Below are 18,002 nucleotides of genomic sequence, written 5' to 3'. Positions count from 1 at the left end.
TTTCTGGCAAAGAGGAGGTGATAAAAATTCTCTCTGGCTGTACCAGAAACATAAATATACATACATGATAACTGATTGAGAAAAATTCTCAGATTTCTTGCTAGGAATACCTGCAGCAATAGCTTGCAAGATGCATATTTTGTTTCGAAGGAGAGAAACCTCTTTCATTGCAAACTGATAAAAAAGATGCTTCTTGCGCTCTCTCTCTCTCTCTCTCTCTCTCTCTCTCTCACACACACACACACACACACACACACACAGAGAGAGATAACTGTGGTCAGACCCTTTAAATATCAGAGTACCCAAACCTCTTACATTACTAAGTATAAAATGTAACCAAATACCACAGTTTCTTAGAGCCTTCCATGAAGATTTTAGCATATGTAATCTCTTAAAGGCTAACTGCTACACTATATTTTAATGTGAGCTTTCGTGGACAAGTCTACTTCTTCAGATACATTAAAATATAGCAGTTAATCTTTAAGGTGCCACAATGATGTTGTTGTTGTTGTTTTCTTCATTTTATGTTATTTTATTTGCCAGGCATGCTAGCACAGACTAACACAGCTTCCTCTTCTAAAAGTACATTTAATTTTTTTATTCTAACTCCTATGGCTGAAGAAGTGGAGAATGTTCCACAAAAGCTTATGTTAAAATATTGCAGTTAGTCTTTGAAGTGGCAAAATGTCTTTTTTTTTCTTTTGGGGTTTTTTTGTTTGTGTTTCTTGTTGAAACTTGCATTTGGTGTGCTGATTATGCGTGCCTTGCCTACAGACCTCAAATACATCTACACCACTGAATCCTCCCCTCTACACACAGCCATTTCTTAACATTATTCAATTGTAGTCTTGTTTACATGTACTTACCTGGTAACCAATGACAGGAAAAACTACATGCAGATGTGCAAAATGAACAATAAAGGAAAATGGCAGTGCTTCTGAGCCCAAAAGATTCCCTCCTCCATGCAGTACAATCTAGAGCCTTTTGTCAGCTTAGTTTTGAAGCTGATGTATCACTGTAGGGACAGAAACAGATGATACAGATTGCAAAGGCATCTTTTGTATTTGAAAAGTCAGACACAGAGCTTTGAAATCATGTGCTAATTAAATGCAGTAATATTAAACACGGGTGTTGATACATTTTTTTTTTTGTTTTTTTTTTGCTGAAGCATTTCATACTGCAATTAAATATAATTATTTTAAACACTTTAAATGCAACATGATCTTTTCACTTGTTAAACATCAGTTTCTTGGTATGCCTTCTGAGGAGGGCATATCATCCCTGGGCATTTAGTTGGTTAATGTGAGAACAGAAAATTGGCCTAGTTATACCACTGATCTGATCCAGCACATTTATATAACAAGCATCTGAGGCCTCAGAATGCTGCTAGCAGTGGACCTAAGTTGGGTGAGATAATAAAGTATGAGGCAGCTTCATATATTTATATTACCTTTTGAGGCGGTCCCCCAAATCATTGAAAGGAATGAGTACCAATGCAATATTGTCTCTCTTTTAATAGGAAGTACTAATAAATGATAATTCACAAAAATGATTTACCATCTCCCTCTTTCAAGGCGGCAAAGGACTCAAGAGTTATTAAACTCTGATTCCCACGCCAATATCATATATGAATAGTTGGTTTATCTCTACTGAGCAAAACTAGGCAGTATGGGCTGACCTGTGAAACTGTAGCCTTCTGTAAGCTGTTGGACTCCCAGCTTCAATGAGCACTAAGTAACATAACAGTCATGGACAGTAAAAGTTGTACTGTAGTCCAAAAATAAAGATTTCCATCTCTGGTTTGAATACTGAGATTGATCCCAATCCATATGATTCCTGAAAGTCTAGTTTTTGTAATATAAAAGCACTTTTAGAGCAGGGTGAGCAACTTGTTGTCCACAGACTCCCTGAGGCTCCTCAGGAGCAGAAATGCAGCTAAGCACCCATGGAGCCAAAAACATTCAAAATTCAAACCTGAATGTGTCTTTGTGCCCTCTAGAGGGAACTGGGAGCCATTTCTCTGTGTTTTGAGAGGGTTCAGGCATCTCTGGGGACCCCAGCTCTTCCCAAAATACACATACTTGGGGCACTAAAGGGAACAAGGGCCTTTGCAACAACAACAAAAAACCCCACATTTTTAATAAGAAAGCAATGGGGGAGGGAGGAACTACTGTGGCTGTCCAAGATCCAGGGTGGCTGTGTGCAGGCTGTGTACAGATCACCCACCCCAGTTCTAGGGCTTACAACTAGTTCTGTGGTTAATTTATTTTAATTAGGAAATGACAGGATGAGTTTTTGTCCTGATGTTTGTGCCATGATTCTCGTTGTACCTTTTGATACTTATTCCATTGACTACAAAATATCAGTATTAATCTGATTTTTGGGCATGATTATGTGGTACATTTTGTTCTGCCCGAAGTGCTTCCCCTCAACCCTTTTTGAGTGGTATTTCCAGTCACATTAAGAGATGTAATAGGAAGGATTTCTTAGATGGAAATCTTAAAGGGAAAAACAGTCCAGGATGCTTGGAAAGCGATGCATGAAAGGCGAGATAATAAAGGCCCAAACCAAAACAATACTACAGAGAAAGAAAAACAAGTGACATCTGATAAGACCTGCATGGATGCACACAGAGTTCTCTGACAAGCTAAGGGACAAAAAGGATAAGTATAAAAAAACTGGAAAAGGGGCTCATAACTAGAACAGAATACTAGCAAATAGCTCAAATCTGCAAGAATGGAGTCAGGAAGGCTAAGGCTCAGAATGAGCTAAGACTTGCAGCAAATGCCAAAAATAACAAAAAGTTTCTTTCAGCATGTAAGGAGCAAGAGGGAAGTCAACGAAATGGTCGGTCCACTAGTGGGAGAAGATGACAAGGTGACAGGCAACTGGGAGAAAGTGGAACAGTTTAATGCCTCCCTTTTTTGCATCTGCATGCAAAAGGAAGAATTGGTTCACCCTGTCAAAAGCAGCACTGTGGGAAACAGGAGAGGGAAGCAGGTCAAAATCGGTAAGGAAGTAGTAAAAGAACACCTAGCTGCTTTGAATGAGATCAATCTCCTGGACCGGATGGTTTACATCCAAGGGTACTAAAAGAACTGGCAGATGTGATCTTGGAAGCAGTGAATGAAATATTTGAGAGTCCTGGAGCATGGGAAAACTGCCAGAGGTTTGGAAAAGAGCTAATGTGGTTCCAATCTTAAAAGAAAAAGGGGGTGGATCCAGGAAACTACAAACCCATCAGCTTGACATCAATACCTGGGAAAATCCTGGGAAAATCATCAAGCAGCAGATTTGTGAGCACCTAGAAAATAACAAACCCATGCTGCTAGAAGCCAGCATGGGTTTGTTAAGAACATGTCATGCCAAACAAATCTTATCAACTTCTTTGATAAAGTGACTAAATTAGTGGACCAAGGAAACACAGTGGGTATAGTATACTTAGACTGCAGTAAGGCATTTGATAAGGTAGACCACAACCTACTTCTGTGTAAGATAGAACAAAGTGGGATAGACAGCGCAACAACCAGATGGATTTGCAGCTGGCTGACTAACCACACTCAATGTCTGGTCCTCAATGGAACCACATGTACGTGGAGGGAAGTGTGCAGTGAGGTCCCTCAAGGTTCTGTCTTGGGCCCAGTGCTCTTCAACATCTTCATAAATGACCTGGATGAGGGGATTGAAGGAGCACTCATAAAATTTGCTAATGACACAAAGCTGGGGGGGGGGGATTGCTAATACTTTGGAAGACAGACTCAACATTCAGAAAGATCTAGACAGACTTGAACATTGGGCTGTATCCAATAAGATGCAGTTCAGTTCAGAAAAGTAAGGTACTGCACTTAGGCAGGAGAAACCAGATGCACAGGTACAGGATAGGTGGTACCTGGCTCAACAGTAGTACCTGCGAGAGGGATTTAGGTGTCCTAGTGGACCACTGCCTAAAGATGAGTCAGCAGTGAGCTGCAGCTGCCAAGAAAGCCAACACAGTCCTAGGCTGCATCAGCAGGGGGATAGGATCAAGAACATGGGATGTGATAGCACCACTCTATACCGTGCTGGTGAGGCCACACTTGGAGTGCTGTGTCCACTTCTGGTCACCACGATACCAAAAAAAAACAAACAAAAAAAAACACCCCACTGAGGCCCTGGAAAGGGTCCAGAGAAGAGCCAACAAAAATGATAAGGGGACTGGAGACTAAATCATCTGAAGAATGATTAAAAAGAACTAGGGATGTTCAGCTTAATGAAGAGAAGACTGAGGGGAGACATGACAGCAGTCTTCCAGTATCTAAAGGGTTGCCACAGAGAAGATGGCATTGATTTATTCTCCATTGTGCCTGAGGGTAAGACAAGAACCAATGGGTGAAAACTTGTCAGAAGGAGATCCAACCTGGAAATAAGGATGAATTTCCTGACGGTGAGAACCATTAAGCAGTGGAACAGCTTGCCTCCGGATGTTGTGGCTGCCCCATCACTGGAGGTTTTCAAGAAAAGATTGGACAGCCATCTGTCCAGCATGGTATGAGGTCTGGGATGTTATGAGGTTTCCTCCCTTGGGTGGAGTTTTGGAGTAGAAGGCCTCCAAGGTCCCTTCCAACCCTATGACAATTCTATGATTCTGTCACATCATTGATGATACTCAGAGTAGGGTGAGTGAACTCTACTCCTTTTAGTTGTCTTTCACTCGTACTGGTGAGGACTGCAACTGCACTGCAATTTGTAAATTGTATTTTTTATAATTTCCTATTCTTTTCTCCTGGCTAAAAAGATATAGCACTAATTCACATGTTTACCATGTCTTGTCAGTTCAGCACGACTTCATTTGCTAATATTAAAAAGAAAGTAAGATGGCAGTTGAAAGGCAGCAAAAGGGGTGGGTAAGAGGGTGGTGATAATGACAGAGAAGGATGAGTGAAAAGTGGGGCTGTGTGATGTGTGGACACTTGTAACACATCTTCCCAGGATAATTAAACATTTCTGTGTGGGTGGCAACAGCAATTTAAATCCTAGGGTGCAGTGTAGGGAAGTTTGTATCAATTGGAGACAAACATCCCTGTGGCAACATTCTCAGGTTACCTCAGGAAATTCTTCAAGACATGAGGATGAGCTATAATTATACCTTGTCTCCACTCCCTGTCTCCACCTACTCAACAGTAATTTTTAATTGGCCACTATGGAGTGAAGCTGTGAGGTGGTTTTCACCCTAGTTTCCTCCCAGAAGGGAATAAAACAAAAAGTAATAATGTTAGTCAGTTTTTTGTGTGGGGAAAGATTGACACCTAGTGGTCATACATGGTCAAATTTTTTTAAAAAAATGAGTATGTTTTTTCCCCAAAGTTTTTTTATTTCTGTCAAGTCCTGCCTCTCAATTCTTTCTCATGTAGAGGGAGATTAAAAGTCTGATGGTTAAGGAATAAATTTCACTTTCCCACAACTTTCTGTGGATATTGATACATAGATTTGACCTTCCAAACAGTCCACCTGTCTGTCTGTCTATATCCCGCCTTTCACCTTAAAAAGGACGTAACGTGGTTTATATCACTAAAAGACAATATTTAAAGCTAAAAACAATTAGTATGTAAATATTAGAAAGGAACAAGTACCATTCTGAGAAAGTTTAAACAAAAGCAGTACTAAAAATACAAAGCTTTTAAAATCGCACTGATTACAAAGTAACCTGTCCCCACAGTGACCAATGAGATGGCTGTCATGTCCCTGTTGGAGGACTATTCCTGGGAGGATGAACCTGCTATACCAGAACCAGGGCCGGACTGGGACCAAAAATCGGCCCTGGCATTTAGAGCACACAGGCCCACCGGCTGTGGGGACACAGGCCCACCTGTTGTGGGCTCCATTCACGATACCGTGGTGCGCTGAAAGGGCGTTGCTGGTATAGTGGTATTGGTACATGCTTACGACTTTCTTTTTTGTTGAAGCTCTGCTGGTGTTTGTGGATTTCAATGGCTTCCCTGTGCAGTCTAACGTAATGATTGCTGGTGTTGTCCAGTATTTCAGTATTTTGAAATAGAGTTCCATGTCCAGTTTGTTTTAGGGCATTGTCAGCTACTGCTGATTTTTCCAGTTGTTTTAGTCTGCAGTGTCTCTCATGTTCTTTGATTCTGGTGTGGATGCTGCATTTTGTGGTACCAATATATACCTGGCCACAACTGCAAGTGGTGTAGCTGAACATGCCCTAAAACAAGCTGGACATGAAATTCTATTTCAAAATACTGAAATACTGGACAACTCTGAAGATGCCGGCCACAGAGACTGGCGAAATGTTAGGAAGACCAACCTTCAGAACACGGCCAAAGAGCCTGAAAAACCCACAACAACCATTGTAGGGATTGTTCATGAGTCTGTAGAATGTTGCCTTCCACACTTTTACAGCATGCCATTTTGCTATTAAGTATTCCTATTATATCTCTATTATCATCTAACATTTATTTGGTTAGAACAACTGGCTTTCAAAACTTAACAGAATAATGGCAACTAATTAAAAATGCAAGATAAAATTTCTGATAGAATGTAAGATCTGTCATCACATACCTGTGACATTTAGGTTCAGGTTCATCTTTTCTCTTAAAAGATGGTGAAACAATAGATCTGTACTAGCCAGAGTTGGTCCTGCCACTCAGCAGGATAAGGAAGCAGCCTCTAGTGACCAGTTGTGCATGTCATGAAAGGGAACCAAATTGTTTGTCATTTACTCTGATAATATTATATTTTTGCTGCCACATAGAGGGAAAGCTGCCCTTGGGATATTCGACCATATTTGCCCACATAACACCCCTGCTTTTGGATATTCGTGTATCATGACCTAAATCTGCGAGAAGTTCCTTTTTCTCCTTTGCCTTGGGAAGCAAAAAGTTATCTTGGGGCAGTCCTGGTTCCAAGGATAGGCACCCTGAAAGCCATGCAGGCCTCTTCAAGCAGTCTATTTATAGAATCACAGAATCATAGAATAATTGAGTTGGAAGGGGCCTATAAGGTCATAGAGTGCAACCCCCTGCTCAATGCAGGAATCCAAATCAAAGCAGATCTGACAGATGGTGGTCTAATTTTCTCTTGAATGCCTCCAATATTGGAGTGCTCACTACCTCCCAAAGTAATTGGTTCCATTGTTGTACTGCTCTAACAGTTAAGAAGTTTTTCCTGATATTCAGCCTAAATCTCGCTTCCTGTAATTTGAGCCCATTATTACCTGTCCTTCCCTCTGCAATGATCGAGAACAGATCCTTCCCCTCCCCTGTATGTCTACCTTTCAAGTATTTGAAAAGTGCTATCGTATCTCCATTCAGTCTTCTTTTCTCAAGGCCAAACATGCCAAGTTCTTTCAGTCTTTCCTCATAGGGCTTGGTTTCTAGTCCCCCGAACATCCTTGTTGCCTTCCTCTGAACTTGCTCCAGTTTACTGGCATCCTTCTTCAAGTGTGTTCCTCAGAACTGAATACAATACTCTAGATTTAGATATCCTGCCACAGGGACGTGTCTCTCCTTTCATAGCCCTGAGGCTGGAGCAAATGGGGAAAGAACGGACAAAGCTAGAAGAGTTTTAAAAAAGATGCACTGAAAAGGGGGATGGGGCAGAGGGCAAGTGAAAGAGCAAATAGAGATGCCCCTTAAGCAGAAGAAAGGCCATGTGCACACCCATTTATACTTAAACCAATCAAGACTTTTTAAATGGCAATCAGTATTTGGAAACAGAGGCCTCCTCCCTCCTTTAGTGTTAAACATTTTCTTCAGGCTATATCAATATAGTCTGTAGATAGGAGACCATGTGATTGACTGTCGCTATGCAATTTCAAGGTGTAATTGTATGAATCAATTGCAGCCATAACAACAATGTGTCCTGTGGAATCTTAATGTTCAACAAGTTTTATTTGGTACAAGCTTTTGTGGACTGAAGCCCTCTTCTGCAGATGCCATTAGCCTTTGGGCTACAACATTACTGGCACATAAGTATCTTCTTGGAATAGCTGTCACCTCAGACCCCTCTGATTACCTATCCCCCTGAAACTTAAATGTGTTTATTATTTTAATGTACACAGACAGATGCACTGTGTTTGTAGCATAGCTGTGCCATGCATGTGAATTATGCTGTCACAGCACGTTGCAGTTTTGACCCACCCCAGGGAAAATTGTTGCAAACACTCTTGCAAGTGGTTGTTGTGGGTTTTTCGGGCTCTTTTGCCGTGTTCTGAAGGTTGTTCTTCCTAACGTTTCGCCAGTCTCTGTGGGACTGAGTGCTGTCCTCTGAAGATGCTGACCACAGAGACTGGTGAAACGTTAGGAAGAACAACCTTCAGAACATGGCCAAAGAACCTGAAAAACCCATAGCAACCGCTAGATCCCATCCGTGAAAGCCTTTGTGAATACTCTTGCAAGTTTTGAGGAAGGAAGGAAGGAAGGAAGGAAGGAAGGAAGGAAGGAAGGAAGGAAGGAAGGAAGGAAGGAAGGAAGGAAGGAAGGAAGGAAGGAAGGAAGGAAGGAAGGAAGGAAGGAAGGAAGGAAGGAAGGAGAGAGAGAGAGAGAAAGAAAGAAAGAAAGAAAGAAAGAAAGAAAGAAAGAAAGAAAGAAAGAAAGAAAGAAAGAAAGAAAGAAAGAAAGAAAGAAAGAAAGAAAGAAAGAAAGAAAGAAAGAAAGAAAAGGAACCTTCTTACTGGCATTTTTTTACTTGATTTGATTTAAAATATTTATATGGCGCCTTTCTCCTAAAGCAGTGGTCCCCAACCAAGGGCCTTCAGATGTTCTTGGACTACAACTCCCAGAAGCCTTCACCACCACCTCTGCTGGCCAGGATTTCTGGGAAATGAAATCAAAGAACATCTGGAGGTCCATAGTTGGGGACCACTGTCCTTAAGGATCCAAAGCACCTTACAGTATTAAAAGAAACAAAGTTAAAAGTTAAATAATAAAGTATTATAATATTTTTTAAAAAAATTAAACACATATCTTAAAACTTATAAATAAGAGCAACACTGAAACTACAAATAAAACAGAATACAAAAATCCCTTTACAAAATCCGCTTAGTCAACCAGTCATTTAAAGGAAAGCCTGCCTGAAGAGAAAGGTTTTCGTAGACAAAGTTTACCATGTAGTATCTCCCCAAACCCCGTTTAGGTCAAATATCATTCAGTCATAGGAGCCCTGGAGTGCTACAGCCCTCTAAAAACAGGCTTTGATATCACCTCCCGCTCAGGTTTGTTCTTTGAAGTCTGAGCGACGGAGGCTCTGCGGAAACTACTCGTCCTCCACGATCTGGGTTTGTAAAACGGATAGTAGATGGAAGTGAAGATGGGGGCGAGGAGGTGGGAAACTCCTAGGCAGCGTTCCAGGAACGGCGATCATTTTAGAAAACTAGTTCATGACGATTTGGCCACTGTTAAAAAAAATCAGTGGAAATTTGGGAGCAAGACGGCGGGGCACGTTGCATAATCAGATGTTACTTAGATTTTAGTTGCAAATGGGCATTTTTAAAACGGGCGTGCAGTGGCGGCGGGGAACGGGGTGATGACAAAAAAAAAACCTGCAAAGTTTTAGTAACTCTGGATTTGAAATAATTCAATGCAGGGTCTCTTTCATTGTATTTTATTTTTTTAAAATCCCCGAGAAGTCTTTTTTAAATCCTGATCCCTTCCTGGAAGGAAAATGGGCTCCGGATCCTAAAGTGTGTGAGCGCGCATCCGAGTGTCTGTACAGTATATGTGTGAGAGAGTGTGTGAGAGAGAGATGCCTCTGAGGATGGGGCAGAGCGACAGGCGCGCGCGCGCACCCACCCTCCACACACACACACACACACACGCACACACGCACGCACGCAGTCCCTTCGCCTGTACTCTACGATCAAGCCAGAGTGTGCCCCGATTTGCGATTCTCTTTGTTCCACTCCGGATCGATGCCCTCCTCCTTCCTCACGCGTCGACTCCCACCTGCTTTCTGCTGCTCCCTCCTCTTTTTGCCTCCTCCGGTGACATTTGCAGGAGCGGAAAGGCAACGCAGAAGGCGCCCCTGAAATAATAACCTGCAGCAGCAGGGTGGGATTCTCTCCCCTCCTTCTTCTCCTCCTGCCTTGCCTTGCCTTCTCCGCAGCAGCAAGAGCAGCGGTAGCAACGGTAGCAGGAGGCGGCGGTGGAGGAGGAAGAGGACGAGGAGGATCCGCCGCAGCCTGGGATGTATGCAGCGCCTCTGCGCTGAGGCAGGAACTGGCCTTTCTGACCATCGGCCTTTCTGGCATTTGCCAGAATTTCCAGATGGCCAGTCCGGCCCTGACCAGAACCATACAGGGCAGAAGAAGTTTCCACAGAATGGGAGCCGCCACAGAGAAGCTCCTCTCTCACTTCTCTATTAAACCCATCTGTAATGGCAGGGGGACTGGGAGAAGTCCTCTGAACATCTCAGGAACCAGAAAGACATAACCACCCAGAGTGGATCTTTGGTGTATATGGGCGGGATAGAAATCCAATATGTAAACAAATAAAATAAATAAAACATAGTGGGAGATACAGGAGAAAATTTCCTTTTGTATTAAACCTCTACAATTCCAAATAGCAAACTACAAGATTAAAATAGCAGCATATCATTATATAAAGTGTTGTTAAGACAATAAATGTATAAAATAATTTTATAAAATATAAATATAAAATATAATGAATATAATAGTAAAATTATTTTTAGCAAAAAATTTTGCAGTAAATATTAATGCAATTAGAATTAAAATGGGTATTAACTGAAGAATCACTGTGTTTAACACAATTTTTCATTAACTGGAAACACTTTGAAAAGTTTCTATAACTAAAATTGCGAAGAAAAACAAAAGGCTGCATGGTCCTGGTAGACAACCCAGAGATAAGAATGGGTGATACATTTGTTAACAAATGAGAAACATAAATTAGCTTATAACCTTGTACGGGTCATTGAGAGGCTGGGCACCGCAGAGCTGTGAATGGTGTGGAAAAAACATAAACATTTTAAAAATAATAAAAGAAATGTAGGGAGCACAAGGGTTTCTTAGAAAGAGTGGTATGATGCTAAAACATTTGGGAACAGGTACTCAGTGGTCTCAAACATGCGGCCCGGGGGCCATTTGCAGCCCGTCAGAAGATGATAGTTTGTGGGCCCCGCCTTGCCTTTCCCTTCCGCATCCTCTGCTGTCAAGAGTAAAAAAAAAAAAAGCCTAGCCTCGTTTGCTGGCTGTTTCCCAAGACAGTGCCTCTTGCACCCTCCATCCAGAACTGCAACCTGCCAGCCAGCCCGCCTGTCTACTGGATGGCAGGCTGCAGTTCCCGATGGAGGGTGCAAGAGGCGCTGTCTTGGGGGAGAGCTGGTGAGTGAGGCACGCTGCCGGCTCTTTTCCCCGAGTGCCTGAGCCACGGCTGAGCGATGCCTGAGAGCAGAGCTTGCTCCTGTCCGGTCCTCAAAAAGCACCTCCAAGCCACCAACAGCAGTTGCCGCCACCTGTTCCAGGGATGTAGCTCTCTGACTCTCTTTATCTTGTGGCACCCAAAGCACCACCCCGGCCAGCGGCCGCCTCAGCACCTGGTGGTGCTTCCTCCTCCTCCTCCTCCTCATCCTGCTTCAGCCGCCTCGGCGCTGGAGGCTGCCTGGATTCGCCTCACAAAGTTTGCTCCTCTGTTATGATGGGGGTAGCTGCTGCTGCTGAGTGCCCCTTTTTTTGAGGGGGCCCTCAGAGGAAGGTTGCCGGACCTCTCTGTCTCTGTCTGTGTGTGTGTGTGTGTGTGTGTGTGTGTGTGTGTGTGTGTGCGTGCGCGCGCGCATGCATGCATGCATGCATGCATGCTTGCACCTGTGGGGGCCCCACCCTGTTCTGTTTAATTTCACAGGTACTGATGGGGGCTTTTCTACTTTGGCAAGGTGATTCTGTGAGGGTTTTTTTAAAAAAATTATGTTGTGCCCTCCTCCCCCCCACTAAGTGGTTGCCGGCGCTTCCTCCCTTCTCTGCTTCTTCTTCTTCCTGCTGCTGCTGCTGCTGGTGGTGGTAATGAAGAAGGAGCCGGAGAGGGTTGTGGCTGGCGACGAGGGCTCGCACACTCCTCCTCCTCCTCGGAGCCCCAGCTGGGCTAAGGAAACTCCTGGGCGGTTTCCTCAGGCTCTTGCTCCACTTGGTGGATAATCTGATGCGGCCCAGCCTCACCCAGACTCTGCCTTCAGTGGCCCCCAGGTAAATTGAGTTTGAGACCCCTTGTTTTAAAGAAACACTACACATTGAAGGAAGGCATTTTTCTTTTAGCACCCGTTTCTTCAAATCTCTCTCTCTTGCTCGCTTTCTTTTGTAGATTTTCCTGTACTTTAACTGTACTATAATCTCACTGGTTTATACTTTCTCTTGAGGATTTACCATAATTTCAACTGATCTTAAAGTAGTATCTGGGGCTTTTATCAAAGACTTGCAAGTCACTGCTTTTGGCTCTTTGTTTTTCTAAGATGTTCTTCAAGTTACCTTCTTCTAACACTCAAGTCTTCTCCATTTGGGGAGAAGGGCCTCAGGATAGTCTTAAAGTGTGATCACACATGGAAATGGATCATATTTTGGACTGCTCATGGAGCAGTCCTAGTGCAATCTATTTCTTGGCAATCAAACAATGTATGGGGAAATGTACTCCAGCCAGCCCTGATCCATGCCTAAGCTGGACCTCTTTGGTCTAGCTGTAGACTAGTTTTGAGGGCTGGGCTGGAGCAATTCCCAAGTAGATAGAATGCTTCCCAGTTGCTTTAAGAGAGTAAAGTAACTTTCTGGTGCAATCAGATGCATGCCTTTCCAACCATATGTTTGCACTCTTAGTCAATTCCTTCCTGCTTTATGCAAAACTAGTTCAGAATGCTTACCTAAAGCTCATTTTCACACTTTAGCCCAGGAGTTCAGGGAAAGCCAGCCTAACCTGTAAGTTCTGATCGAATAAATTTATAGATATGGGGTTCTCCTCATGGGACTGAGAAAAAGGGAGATCTCATTGGTGCTAGTAGGCTTTTTTGTGGTGTGTGCATGTTTTGTGAACTGTCACTGTACCACTCTTACACAAGCTCCGCCTTTTTTACCTTTTCAAAGGTTCCGCCCACTAGAAATGCCTGCAACGCTTCCTTACTTAGAACCAGTCGTTCTGGTTGATATAGACGATAGCCAGTTTCTTCTCAATTACTCATGTGAACTTCAACTGCTTTCTAGCTGTCATTCTGAACATACAGCCAAACTTTCCTACTTATTTGCATTTTGCTTCCTTTACGCTCACCACTATTGCTTCCAACTCCTGGGGTCATTATCAGAACAAATTTTCCTAGAAGTTTTAACTCCTCTAACTGATGCAAAAATGTCCAAACTTCTTAATCTCCAGACTTGGTAAAATTTTGTAGTTTTCTTTAGAATACTTCTCAAACCCTGTCTATCTGGCTACATTTTACAAGCTCATGTTCAAAAAAGAACTTATGATATTCTTTGTATGACAAAATAAAAGTCAATTATTTTTGTTGCTGGGAATTCAACGTAATTTCTTTTCTCTACCTTGTGCAGCATCATGGAAGAAAGGTAAGATTAAGTTATTAATTATTCTTTAACAAATTTTGATGTTAATATATTAGGAGTTGTGTACAATGCTTAAAAAGAATTGTATATGTAATCACTTCCAAGATCAGTAAATTTTGAAGTGTGCTATGAAGAAATCACTTTCAAAAAAGTACTTCTAGATAATTTTTTGAGGCACCATTTTCCAAGTCGTTCTCAGTTCTATGATGCAAACCATGTTGAAAGCAACTGGTAATGAAATCAGAAAGACCCTCTCCCCCATAGGAAGCAGTAAGTTTCTATTTGAGGTATTTACTGCAAGGGGATAACCCCCATTTAACTCGTAAAGTGGCGATTTTTGCTGTAAAAGCAGCAATCCTGAGGAAACAAGAAGCCGGTAAGGGGTCTGTTTAGTTGAGGTACGCCACTAAAGAAGTTCACTACTTAGGTATAGCCATGAAGAGGTTACCTGGAGTGTCAGTGGGCTTTGTTTTAAACAGTTGTTTGAAAGCTAATTTCATGTATAATGCACATGTATTCTTATCCATTATCATTTTATAGATTTATTTATATTTATGTTTTCCTATGTAATTTTAAAACTGTCTGATGACTTATTCTATAAAAGAGAATATTTAGTGAGAGTTATACATGCATTGAAACTGTTAGAAACACCCAGCCAAACAATGCTTTTTGCACGTTTTTTTAAATGTATATAGCTACATGAACATGGAATTAGTTCATAATATAGAAAGCTTCATATACAAGTAAAATGGCCAAGAGTTTAAAAATATTTGCAAAAAGCCTCCATCAGTGAAATGTTTGCTGGTTTATCACAACTTGCCATAGTATTTGGATGTAATATTTTTGTCCATACTTGTATGTTCTGTTTTATCTTTTAAAACACATATAATACACTATTTATAGATTTGTATGTATTTGTATAATATATTATGCTGTACAGTGTGTGCCATATTAAATGTAGGAGTTCAAAGAGCAGGTGTTACGGACCTTTACCTTACAACCAATGTTAGGTAAAGATTCGTAAAACTCCTTGACAGTGTCTGATTAGTAATTTGGACAGGAAGATTCCATAAAGTTCAAATTTTCGTATATACTATCTGTCACCTTCTGTGATAGAGATACAGGATTGTGTTTTCTCAAAACTTGGAGAAGTTTGGTTTTTTTTTTTTTTTACTGCAGCTTCAAGAGGTCCCCAGCCAATATGGTCATAGTTAGTTACAAAAAAGGTAACTTTTCCAAGCTACAATCATAGAAGCAGACATCCACAAGAAAGGGTGTTATATTTATGTCCATTTATGTACATGGCTCTCCTTTCTGAAGGAAAGAAAGAAAGAAAGAAAGAAAGAAAGAAAGAAAGAAAGAAAGAAAGAAAGAAAGAAAGAAAGAAAGAAAGAAAGAAAGAAAGAAAGAAAGAAAAAAGAAAAGGGATTCAGTATGTTTTAGAGCTTGACTAAGGAAATATTTTATAACATAAAAGTATACCATATCGGTTTGTGCAAAGATTTATAGCCTATATAGTTTTGTAACCATGTCTTTATTGTTTCATGAGGTCTGGTGAGTTGTCTAATGGCATAAAATAGAATTTATGATAATTGCTTGAGGTTTTAGGGTAAAACCTTGATACCAGGTGCAAATCCTTGTGATGTCACAGAAGTGAAAGTTCAGCAGTGCTTCTCAACCAACTGTCTATGAAAAAAGGCACATGAGAACACTAGCCAAACGAGCTCAGAATCCAAGTAAAAGCCAGCTAACCAAGTAGTATCAAAAGCAGAGCCAGAGAAAAACAAAACACTGGGGTTTTTTGGGGGGGGCAGCTGTCAAGATGTACCATTCCCATGTGAAGCTGCATCCTATGTTACTTTATCTAAGCACAGATATACATGAAAAGTTGTTTTTCCCCATCCCCACCCCATGCTCTACAGTGTTGTTGTGGTGGTTCCCCCCCCCCCGCCACCAGATTTTGTACTACAGTTAGTCTTGGGTGACAGGAAAGCTTAGGAGCCATGGTGCTGGTATTCTATTGCCTGCCTTCCTCCAGATGGCACAATAACCCCAAGAACATGTATCAACCATCTTTCCCCCATCTCTTTCCCTCGCCCTGGCTTTTTGGTGTGCCAGTCATGCACAAGCACTGCTTGAGAAATCAATATTTTGAGTTAGAACTCTCAGTGAAGCATAATCACTAGTACAATTCAGGGAACCTAGTAATTCTGCAAGTTCTGGTAATGAACACTGACAGATGCAAAATGTCCATGGTGCATGGCAAAGCGGCCTGCTTCAGGCAGCACCATAAAGGTGGTCATGAACAAGGCTGGGAAGGCAGAGTAGACAAAGCAAAAAATGGATATCTGATTGTTGTTAAAAGCCTTTTTAAAACATTTGCCCTAGAAGGGATGGATCTTGTTTGGAATTTACTGCAGACAGCAGCAGTAGAACATACTGGTCCAGCCCTGGAACCTTATATACATATATCCCCAAGACTCCTGTATTGTGCTATTATCTACTCTTCTTCACTTTTTGGTTTCAAACAGTGTGGAACAAACGAGCAAAATATTGCTGTCCCTCACAGTATCTGAGGCTGCTACTCTCAAAGAAGGAATCAATTTCTTAAAGAACAAAGCTGATGGAAAGAGCTACATCTTGTACAAGGATGGAGATATTGTGCGAGCTTGCAAGAACGTGTGCAAACACCAAGGAGGGCTATTTATTATGGATATGGAAGACCTAACAAAAAAGTAAGGGTAGATTTATGGGTCTTTCTGGCCCTTTCTCCTATATTTTCTGCTCTACAGTGAATGTGTAATAAAGAGATGTCCTTGGAAAGTAGCAAAACGGGTAGGTAGATAGGTGTTGAGTAATCTGTTTCTTTCCTTTTTAAGAGTTACTGATTAAATGTAAAATCATCTTGTAAAGATGGGGTTCAAGTACAATCTAGACACTAATAAACTATTGAAGGAAGGAGGATGAGCACTACAGCCTACCCAGGACATCTTTTTGATTGAGGCAGAAAAACAAATGCCTCCCTTCCCATCCACATTAAGGTGCATAAAATCCTTATCTAGCCGAGCTATTTTGACACGAGGCAGAAGACCCCCACCCTCAACAAAGTGCCTTTGGGATTCATGGGCAATAAAATACAATGGGGTTTTATGTTTATATTTTCTAAAAACCAAAAATGTGTGGTGGCTAGTTGAAGCTGATTAATGAAGTGTTGTTCATGTGCCTGTTTGTGGAAATAGGTATGCAGCCTGTCCCTCATTAATTAGTTTCATCTAGCCACTATAATATCCATGCTTCCACTTATGCATATGTTGAAATAAAAAAAAACATTTTTAAAAATGAGATTGTGGCCAATCATACTGTAACAGTAAATATCTCACATTTGCAGTCTTTCCATGATACTCCAAGTCTGGCCCCTGAGGGAGCTACCTGACTGCTTTATGGAAGGGATGGCCTCTGCTGTGGTCTTCAAAACCAAGGGGGAAGTGAGAGTACTACCTGTCAAGAACTTACACACTGTAGTGATAGGATGATTAGGAACCTGGCTTCCATTCCACAGACAATAATATTAATAATAGTAATAATAATAATAGTGTGCCATCAAGTGAATTCTGATTTACAGCGATCCTTTCCGGGATTTTTAGGGTCGAGACAGAGAATATTCAGAAGTGGTTTACCCTTCCCTTCTTCTGGCAGAACCTTGGGACTGTGCAGCTTGCCCAAGGCTACACAGGATGGCTTAATCCTGGGAGGCGCAGTAGGAAACTGAACTCTCAACCAGCCTAAGAGAACAATGCACAATCTTAATCCCATGGTAATTTTCTAGGTCCATAGAATGATGCCACCAATGGCCCTGGTTACAGGGTTTAAGGGGCTTCCGGTTCCGGTCTGAGGGAGGAACAGCGTTTTCTATCAAGCTCTGCTCCCTTTTTAATCTTTATTTTTAATACTTACAAAGTATTCAACTGCTCAAGTTGATTCATTAAAGAACTTTGTTTCCTGGTGGTGGCTGGAACCAAAGAGAGCAAGAAGCACTGAGTCTCCCAGGGTAGTTTATCAGCAACACAATGTTTGGAAAGGACTGAGATTGTTTCCAGGAAAGTTCAAGGCCGTACAAGAACTACACTGCAATATTGTGAGTTATTTAGAAGATACTTAGAAGTCAAATGTTGGGAGTTGCCTGAGCTATCTGATAAGGAGGCACCACAGAAGGCAAGGTAATAAAGAAATAAAGAAACCACACTAGGGTCTGCACTAGGTTTTGCAGATGGCTCTAACTCTCCTGGTTGCAGCTGTGATTCAACAGCACGTACAATCACTATCAATGGTTGTTACTAGAGCCCAGAAAGCTCGTGGTGGAAGTAACAATGCTCCCAGAAGCAAAAGTTAAAGAGCTATAGTAGACTTCTGCGTGCCTTTAACCTCCATTAATCAACAGGACTTTTTCAGTTCCGCTGGG

The 18,002-nt window shown here is 41.7% G+C and overlaps 1 protein-coding gene across 1 annotated transcript in view; it reads left to right on the top strand.

Annotated features, from left to right (window-relative positions):
• Positions 1-2,844: 2,844 nt before the first annotated feature.
• LOC110072915 (cytidine monophosphate-N-acetylneuraminic acid hydroxylase) overlaps positions 2,845-18,002 on the top strand; it is a 51,967-nt gene continuing 36,809 nt past the window's right edge. Inside the window, exons 1-2 of the mRNA XM_020781654.3 lie at positions 2,845-2,877; positions 15,992-16,278. Of these exons, the coding sequence (XP_020637313.3) occupies positions 2,845-2,877; positions 15,992-16,278 (320 nt within the window). The remainder of the gene's footprint in view (positions 2,878-15,991; positions 16,279-18,002) is intronic.

Source organism: Pogona vitticeps, chromosome 4 (genome assembly GCF_051106095.1).
Source record: "Pogona vitticeps strain Pit_001003342236 chromosome 4, PviZW2.1, whole genome shotgun sequence".
In the NCBI taxonomy this organism is placed as follows: Eukaryota; Metazoa; Chordata; class Lepidosauria; order Squamata; family Agamidae; genus Pogona; species Pogona vitticeps.
This window is presented reverse-complemented; position numbering and strand designations above follow the sequence as displayed.